At 39.6% G+C, this 10,023-nt stretch overlaps 1 protein-coding gene across 1 annotated transcript; it reads left to right on the top strand.

Annotated features, from left to right (window-relative positions):
* Positions 1 to 3,246: 3,246 nt before the first annotated feature.
* LOC102879710 (olfactory receptor 52B4-like) lies at positions 3,247 to 4,189 on the top strand. The gene is given in 3 exon segments (XM_015597828.1): positions 3,247 to 3,748; positions 3,751 to 3,915; positions 3,918 to 4,189. Coding segments are annotated over 3 exon segments (939 nt in total).
* The last annotated feature ends 5,834 nt before the right edge of the window (positions 4,190 to 10,023 follow it).

Raw genomic sequence — 10,023 nt, 5'->3', positions numbered from 1 at the left:
TTGCAGGGAATCCTTTGGGTGGAGCGACCTCTGTTATTCAGTTTGATGACATCACGGCTATGGTGGCGATGTGTCCGATGCACTGGTAGTGGGTAGGGCTCAACAGGAAACAATGGATACCTCCAGCACTTCTGTACCTAGCGAGTTTCCCTTCAACCCTCACACCAACAGTATCTCCCTGTAAGTCCTTCGTGCCCCCTGTGCGCAGCCAGTCGGGCACCAACAGTATCTCCCTGTAAGTCCTTCGTGCCCCCTGTGCGCAGCCAGTCGGGCACCAACAGTATCTCCCTGTAAGTCCTTCGTGCCCCCTGTGCGCAGCCAGTCGGGCACCAACAGTATCTCCCTGTAAGTCCTTCGTGCCCCCTGTGCGCAGCCAGTCGGGCACCAACAGTATCTCCCTGTAAGTCCTTCGTGCCCCCTGTGCGCAGCCAGTCGGGCACCAACAGTATCTCCCTGTAAGTCCTTCGTGCCCCCTGTGCGCAGCCAGTCGGGCACCAACAGTATCTCCCTGTAAGTCCTTCGTGCCCCCTGTGCGCAGCCAGTCGGGCACCAACAGTATCTCCCTGTAAGTCCTTCGTGCCCCCTGTGCGCAGCCAGTCGGGCACCAACAGTATCTCCCTGTAAGTCCTTCGTGCCCCCTGTGCGCAGCCAGTCGGGCACCAACAGTATCTCCCTGTAAGTCCTTCGTGCCCCCTGTGCGCAGCCAGTCGGGCACCAACAGTATCTCCCTGTAAGTCCTTCGTGCCCCCTGTGCGCAGCCAGTCGGGCACCAACAGTATCTCCCTGTAAGTCCTTCGTGCCCCCTGTGCGCAGCCAGTCGGGCACCTATCTCATCTCCCTGTAAGTCCTTCGTGCCCCCTGTGCGCAGCCAGTCGGGCACCAACAGTATCTCCCTGTAAGTCCTTCGTGCCCCCTGTGCGCATCGGGCACTGAGCACTTCTGTACCTAGCGAGTTTCCCTTCAACCCTCACACCAACAGTATCTCCCTGTAAGTCCTTCGTGCCCCCTGTGCGCAGCCAGTCGGGCACTGGTGCTCAGAGCAAGCAGGTCCGTCACTGCAAAAATCCGCTCGTGGATGCGGCCCCTTTAAGAGGCTTACTCAGCCGCTGGAGACCCGGCAGCCCCGCATCCTCGCCCTATCCTACCTTCTGCCGTTGCAGAGGGCTTTCTTGGATTTCTCCCTAGTTGTATGGCTTGTTCATCTGGATCTCAGGCAATTTTTCTTTGCTGCTGCTCCTTGTTTCCGTCACAACTTTGATTTGGTTGCCAGAGGGATGAACAGAGCCTCTATCATCTACGCCATTTTTTTTTCTCTCTCTAAGTTATGAATTTCAGGTATGAATTTAAGCCATACCTGCTCTTTAAGATCTCCCCTACAAGCAAGGCAGACATCAAGAAAGTCTATGGAACCACATGTTCCCACTTCCTCTAGCATCTAGTGCCTCATCTGTCAGCTGACACAGTGCTGGCACATTTTAATAAGACGTCCTCAGAGATAAATGAAGAGAAACACATAGGAACTAGAAATCCTGGTTTAAAGTAATGACATAAAATCCTGTCCTATCTAGGTGAGATATGGCTCTGAAAGAATTCTTGCCCTAGGTACTCCCTGTCTTCAGAGGACAGTGGCATATATGAAACAATCACTTCTTTACAAGAGCTATTTCCTCATATACCCTACCACACATATTGTCAACAGCCTAGAATTTCCTAAATGGTAAAATAACTTATACATGTACTAGTCTTCAGTTTACAAACTCAACTGTAAGAGGTGACCAATTTGTCCCAGTTTGCCTGGGACTGGTCTGGTATAGCATTCAAGTCTGCATCCTGGGAAACCTCTCAGTTCCATACTAACCCAGACAACTGTCACCCTAGCTGCATAGTAGAGAATTTTTTAAAAAAAAAAAAGTAGGTTTCAGGCAAATAACTCAAATTTCTTGGCTCCCAGGGGATTTTAATTTTTATTTAACTAAACCATGACATCATAGAAATCTGAGAATGGCGAGGGTGAGAATAGCCCAGCTAAGGGGAACCTAACTTCAGGCAGGGGAAATCGAGGCCACCTCTGACTCAGGATGTGATTTTCTCAGGAGAGAGATCATCCATCAGACAGATGGGAGGTAGCATTAAAAGTAACATATAGATGCTACTGTTACTTATTCCTCTATTCCAAGACCCCAGTCAAGCCTGGACCTATTTCTGAGGCTAAAATCTGAACTATGGACAAGAACTCACCTGAGGAGTGTCTCACGGATCTGCTTGGGGAATAAAGCAGCTGGCGCTCAGGAAGCTGAGGTGGAAGCACAGAGAAAAAAATTAATGTTAACATTACCTGTAAATTTAGACTTATTCCCTGTACAAAATGATAATTTTGAACACGGAAAGGAAAATTCCGGACATTTAATTTGAAAAAAAATTAATAGATGTACACTGGTACATCTATTGGTACAGCCACTGCTTGTTTTACAAATTCCTCATTTTGGATCTCGAACAAGTAGAAAAATGTTTCTATTGCATGAAAATGTTGATTTCTTTGCATTTCTACTTACTGCAGTAATTCTAACGGTATACTCTATGCTATCTTATATGAGGACTTTTTCAATTTAGCAGGTAAAACAAGATATTACTGTCAATGTTTAAAAATTGGATTGTGCCTTTCAAAGTTTTCAAGTAGATTTTTCAGACCTCCAAAGGAAGAGATTTAAATATAATTTATTCCTGTATATTATCTGACAGAGTAAGAAATAGCTGCCAAATACCTTAATATTCAAGTAGATGAAATTACAGCAATCTTCATAGTCACCATCTTTCTTAAACACATTCATACTTATATTCAGGAAATGAGAGCCAATAGGTTCATCTAGTCCATGCATCTGAAAGTTAACTTTATCACAAGTAGTACTCGATCTCAAGTTCAAGAATCTTTTTACTGCCTTCCCAGACACACATAATGGTCTCCACTCTACTTTGATGACTGTCTGTTGTACGAGAAGAATATACATCAATACTCTACTTAGATTAATTGGAAACATGCATGTCTTTTAGTTAGGGTGTCACTCATTGAGGGCAGAGAACATATCTTATTCACCTTTGTATGTGTTTTATTATTTACATGTTCAAAGAATATGGAAGTGTGGAATATGAGAAAAGGTCCTACTGCCTTCACAAAAACTATTCCAGGATATCAGCATTTTCATCTGTCTCGGTGAATAAGAAGTGATGTCTCTTGTGGTCTCCTCATACATGACTACCTCAAACCACACAGGTGTTAGCCACACAGTCTTCCACTTGCTGGGCATCCCCGGCTTAGAGGAAAAGCACATGTGGATTTCCATCCCCTTCTTCATTTCCTACATCATGGCCCTGCTTGGGAACAGCCTGCTCATCTTTATTATCCTCACAAGAAGCAGCCTTCATGAACCCATGTACCTCTTCCTTTGCATGCTGGCCGGAACAGACGTTGTCCTCTCTACGTGCACAGTACCTCAGGCCTTGGCTATCTTCTGGTTCCATGCTGGGGAGATCTCCCTGGATCACTGCATCACTCAGGTATTCTTCGTCACTTCCACGTTCATGTCTGAGTCAGGGATCCTGCTGGCGATGGCGTTTGACTGCTACATTGCCATATGCTACCCACTGAGATACACCACTATTCTTACACACATGCTGATTGAGAAAATTGGTGTGACCATCTTACTGAGAAGTTTTGGTACAGTATTCCCCATGACATTTCTTCTGAAAAGACTGACTTTTGCAAAAGTAATATTCTTCCACACACTCTTTGTGAACACATTGGGTTGGCTAAATTTTCCTGTAATGACATACGAGTAAACATCTGGTATGGACTTTTTGTCCTAATATCAACAATTTCTTTAGATGTTTTTCTAATTATTGCTTCATATATCTTACTCTTAGTGCCGTCTTCCGCATCCCTTCCCAAGATGCTCGCCACAAAGCTCTCAACACATGTGGTTCCCACGTCTGTGTCTTCATTCTCTTTTATGTCCCTGGGATCTTTACGACCCTCACTCAGCGGTTTGGACGCCACATCTCACCCCATGTCCACATCCTGCTGGCCAATGTCTGCATTGTGGCTCCTCCTATGCTGAATCCCATCATTTATGGGATCAAGACCAAACAGATCAGGGAACAGGTGACTCATGTGTTGTTTCCAAAAGAGATATGACTTCAGGAATGAGAAACAAACTACTGTTTTCTCAACATTTCTGCCAATATATGAGGCGAGATTTAGAAGCTCTCGTAGGTGAGGGACAGCTGAGACCAGACAAATATTTTACTGAGAATATGTTTTGGAGCAAGTCCACAGGGGAGCTAAAGACATGCTTTTCAGTGTCTGTGAACAATAATAAAAGATCGATTTTTTGTTGTTGTTACCCAGTAGGCTTTCTCATCCAGAGTCTGAAAAATAAACCACCCTATTCTTGAACCCTAGATAGGTATTTGGAAAGAGATGAACATGGGCAATTGCTGGACTATTCTTTCCTGGTTTGTTTGACTCTTTGCTGTGGTGAAACAGTTCCCGTACCTCTCCTCTACATTGGGATGTTGTTCTACATATTATTCCCTCTGTCCTTTCGATCACATAATTTTATTCTTCATAGGCTCAGCTTGATCTGTACACATTTTGTTACTTGTCCACCTAAAGGAAGGAGGGAGAGAGGGAGGAAAGCAGGCAATGGCCTCTGGCATCCACATCCTCCTATAGTCTTTCCTCTGCCTCTCCCTTTCTTCTACTTCTTCCTCTTCCTGGTTTTCTTCTTCTTTCTCCCCATTACGGTAAAACACCTCAAAAGAGTTGTCTATACATTCAGGATTTAATACCTTTTCCCTAGTTTTCTTGATCTAACTCTAGTCAGACTTTTTTCCTATGCTATTGAACTGAATGTCACAGTAATTTCCATACTGCTGAATCCAACTGTCAATACTGAGTTTACATTCTACATGAAACATCAGCAACATGTGATACAGTCAAGAATTTTCTGATTTTTGAAACTCCTCACACATCCTACCTTAGACAGTATATTAGAAACAAAATCTGTATAAATCACCATTTTTTCAACATAGAAATATTCATTCTTAATATCATTTTACAGAACACCGATATTTATTTTCTACTGTGTATATGTGTACAAGTAATAAAAAATTTTAATTGAACTATATTATACCTACTCTTTTAAAGTACAGCTTTCTCACTTAGCAAAGTAATATTGACCTAATCCCATGCCCAAACTATACACCTCTGGAGGCATTTGATCACCTCTCTATGTATTTCTATAAGATTATGCCATATGTAATTTAGTTAGGCATACTGTTTTATTTCCTTTGTGTTCTCAGAATTGTTTCCAAATTGAACAAGAATTACATTATTTTAATGTAAAATTTTTCTTCTGCTTAATTTAGCACTTGATTATGGTCATTATTTCAAAAATATCTGTTTTTTTCTCAACAGAAATACAAAATAACCAAAAGCATTTTAGTGACTACTTAATCATACCCATTAACAAAATATTTTGTAATTACAAAATGAATTTGTCATTTAAGCATATTTTTAGATAATATGAGCTGCATAGGTATTTTATGCCTTACTTTTGAAAAACAATGTTATATAACAAGCATTTTTTTTGGCATTGAGAACATTACACAAATATTAAGTTAAAGAACTGTATAATATACTCTCATGTGGTACATTATATTTTAGTAAACTAGTCATTTCTTGTTAAATATTTACATCCAGGTAACTGAAAAGTATAAATAAAATTGTTAAAAGCATTAATACACATTTCCTATATTTTATATGTTTGTGGTATACTATAGGAAAGATTCTTGAAAAATTTTACTGCATTTCATGTAACTGGTCTTGGCTACAAGGAATATATGATTTTTGTGTGCAGAAAGTTCTTAAAGTACACTGCTTACATATCTGGAATATTTTGTGTTTTCCAAAAAGTGAATGCAATCCAACAACATAATATTGTATACAGAAAGCTCTAAGAATTCCTCCAAAAAACCCTGTTTGAACTAATCAATGAATTCAGCAAAATTGCAGGCTACCAAATTATTATACAAAAATCTTGTGTTTCTATAAAGTAATCATGAACTATGAGAAAGAGATATTATGTAAACAATTTCATTTACGATTGCATCGAGAAATAAAATACCTATACTTTTAACGAAGCAGGAGAAAGACCTGTATACTAAACTTTAAGACACTGATGAAAGAAATTGAGGAATACACAAATAAATGGAAAGATATAACATGCTCATGGATTGAAAAAATTAATATTGCTCAAATGTCCATACTTTCCAAAAGTATCTACAGATTCAATGCAATTCCTATTAAATTCCAATGGCTTTTCCCACAAAAATAGGAAAAATAATCCTGAAATTTGTATGAAACCACGAAAGACCCTGAAGCCAAAGCAGTCTTGAGAAAGAAGAATAATGCATAGTTCAAGGCATTAGTCTCCCTGATTTCCAACTATATTACAAAGCTATAGTAATCAAAACAATATGGTCCTAGCATAAAAACAGACACACAGACCAATGGAACAGAATAGAAAATCCATGAATGTATGGTCAATTAATTAACAGCAAAGAGCAAAGAATATGCAACAGGGAACGCACAATCTGTTCAATAAGTGGTGTTGGGAAAACTACAGCCAGCCACATGGAAAAGATTCAAAGTAGACCACTATCTTACAACATACACAAATATCAACTCAGAATGGATTAAAGACTTGAACGTTAAGACCTGAAACCATAAAACTTATGTGGTAAGATCCTTGATATAGGTTCTGGCAATGATTTTTTGACTCTGACTCCAAAAGCAAAGGTAGGAAAAGCAAAAATAAACAAGCGGGACTACATCAAACAAAAAAGCTTCTGCACAGCAAAGGAAATAATCAAAAACAAAACAAAACAAAACAAAACAAAAAAAAGAGAAAAGGCAACTTACTGAATAGAAGAAAATATTTGCTAATCATGTATCTGATAAGGGGTTAATATTCAAAATATATGAAAAACTCATACAACTCAATAGCAACCTCCTTCACTGCAAACAATCCCATTAAAAACGGGCAGAGGACGTGAATAAACATTCTTCTAAAGAAGATATACAGACTATCAACAGGTACATGAAAAAGTGCTAGATACCACTAATCATTAGGGAAATGTCAATCAAAACCACAATAAGATATCACCTCACCCCTGTTAGAATGGGTATTATAAAAAACCCAAGAAATAACTAGTGGTGAGGATGTGGAAAAAAGGGAACCCTTGTGCATTGTAGGTAGGAATTGGCAGAGCCACTGTGGAAAACAGTATGGAGGTTTTTAAGAAAATTAAAAATAAAACTGCCACAGGATCCTGTAATTCCACTTCTGGGTCTGAAAAGGATGAAAACTCTAATTTGAATAGACATATGTACCCTGTGTTCATTGCAGCATTATTTACAATAGCCAAGCTATGGAAATAAGCTATGGATAAATGGATAAAAGTATATATATATAATTCATACACATAAATTACAAATTATAAATAAATTATACATTATATATTAAAATGAATTATGTATAATATCATATTTATTAATATTATTAATCCATAAAAAGAACTAAATCTTGTCATTTTTGACAACATAGGTGGACTGTGAGAGAACATTATGCTAAGTAAAATAAGTGAGACAGACCATATGGTCTCACATATATGTGGAATCTAAAAAAAGAAAGAAAAACACCAAAGAAAGAGCTCATGGATATAGATTACTGATTGGTGGTTGCCACAGGTGGGGGGGTGGATGACATGGGTGAAAGGTGTCAAAAGGTACAAACATCTAGTTATGAAATAAATAAGTCATGTGGTATAATTACAGCAAGGGGACTATTGTTAATAATACCACGTTGCATATTTGAAAGTTGTGAAGAGAGTAAATCTTAAAACTCCTCATCACAAGAAAAATTTATAACTATAAGTGGTGTTGGAAGTTGACTAGGCTTATTGCAGTTATCATTTTAAAATATGTACAAATATAGAATCATTATGTTGTATATCTGAAACTAATATAAGGAAAAGGTGAAAAAATGAGACAACTTACCTCTGTGGTGTTCCTCTCCAAGTCTCATAACCTCATATAATAATGAAAAGAACATCAGACAAATCCCAATTCAGGGACATCCCACAACATATTTGACCAATACTGATCAAAACTGTCAAGAACCTCAACAACAAGGAAATTCTGAGAAATGGTCATAGCCAAGAGCATCCTACAGAGAAAAGACTACTAAATGCAATGTGGTTTCCTGAATGGGGTCCTGGAATAGAAGGACATCTGGTAAAATATCTAAGGGATCTGAATACTTTTTAGTTAATATCATGCATCAATATTGGTTGATTAATTATAGCAATGTTTCAGACTAAGGTGTAATGTTAACAATAGGGGAAACAAGGTTGGTGGCACTGTGTACTATGCAATTTTTCTTTAAATATAAAAGTTTTTAGAACAGTTTTCAAAAATAATTTTTATTGATTTTCAATTTATATATTTTGATTAATACTGGAATTAATAATCCTCATAAAATTCATAACAGAAGTACCATAGAATGCAGTGAGCCCCACTTCTGGGTATATTTGCAAAAGTATTGAAACCAGGATCTCTAGGAAATATTTGCCCATATTCCCTTAAATGAATTTCTTAGGATATTGAATAATCCAATCATTTCTTATTAGTGCTTCTATTTTCAATTGAGAAACTTTAATGAGGCAAGTTGACCTAATATCATGTGATAGAGTTTAATAATGTTCTGTTGAAGCACTCTCATGCCCCTAATTTGAAGCAAACCAGCAGTAACAATTCTCATATTCATAGAGTAAGAGGTTTAACTTCATAGTCACTATAATGTAAACTCCTGTGAGGAGACAGATCTCAAATACTGGGATTTAACCATATTCTACGAATTTCTGTCAATAAATATTGAGCTGTTTATTTATGTTTTCTTTTTTATTTGGAAATGAACAAAATTCATTGAAATTGGTTTTGAAGTGGATGGGTGGATAGTTGAGGGTTTTCCAAAGAGAATCGTGTGGAGGAGCCAGCCCCCGGACGGGTGGGAGCGGGTGCCAGGCCGCAGACCCCATCTCAGGCCCAAATTCTTCTGCTTCTAGCGCACCACATTCGGGTTCCGACCCTTCCACATGCTCTTGCGCAACTGGATGGGGCGCGAGCCCACATAGTTCCCGTTTTTCTGACGCACGGTATGTATATAGTCGCCAGATCCTCAAAACTAAGGAGCAATAGCCCTTGGTCTTGACCATGCACTTGTCGTGGATCACCTTAGCCCTCAGGAAGAACGGGAAGCATCTGAAGGTGTGGGCCTAGATGTCCTGAAATGTTTTCAGGACTGCGCAGGGTGTGCCAGTTACACAGAAGGTTAGGCACTGTCAGTAGCTTCGCAGCTTCATTACTCAGAGAAACCATAGAGCTCACTTAAATTCAAAACCCTCCTCACTGGGTGGCACCATCTCTGTTGAGTTTGGATTTTATTATTTTTTTCAGTTGTCTTCATCACTTAGTTCTCATGATTAGATTAAGTTCTCTGGTGAGGGTTCATTATCATAATCCAATCAATCCAGAAGTCCTGGAAGTCTCCTCTCACTCGGGGAAGGTGTCAATATAAGCCCAGATCTTGTTCTTTGACACTTAGCTGGTTGGATTTGCTGTAGCTGGGTGGTCATCCCTTTGGCTTCAGAGTCCCGGCAGCCACTGACGCCCAGTTGTGTCACTAAATTCCGGGTGGCCGTCATCATGCCCTCATTCCCGCTCAGGCTGGCTGTGGTGTGTATGAGTAACATGAACAGGAGCATGGAAGCCCACAGCATCCTCAGGAAGAAAGGGTTCAGTGTCCGGTCTTTCGGAGCTGGATCTTGCGTGAAGCTCCCAGGCCCGACACCTACTCTTCCCGTGGTTTATGATTTCTCGACGACATATAAACAGATGTACAACGA

Source organism: Pteropus alecto, unplaced genomic scaffold, assembly GCF_000325575.1.
Source record: "Pteropus alecto unplaced genomic scaffold, ASM32557v1 scaffold1001, whole genome shotgun sequence".
Classification (NCBI taxonomy): Eukaryota; Metazoa; Chordata; class Mammalia; order Chiroptera; family Pteropodidae; genus Pteropus; species Pteropus alecto.
Note: the sequence above shows the minus strand (reverse complement) of the source record. Positions and strands in the feature narration are given on the sequence as shown.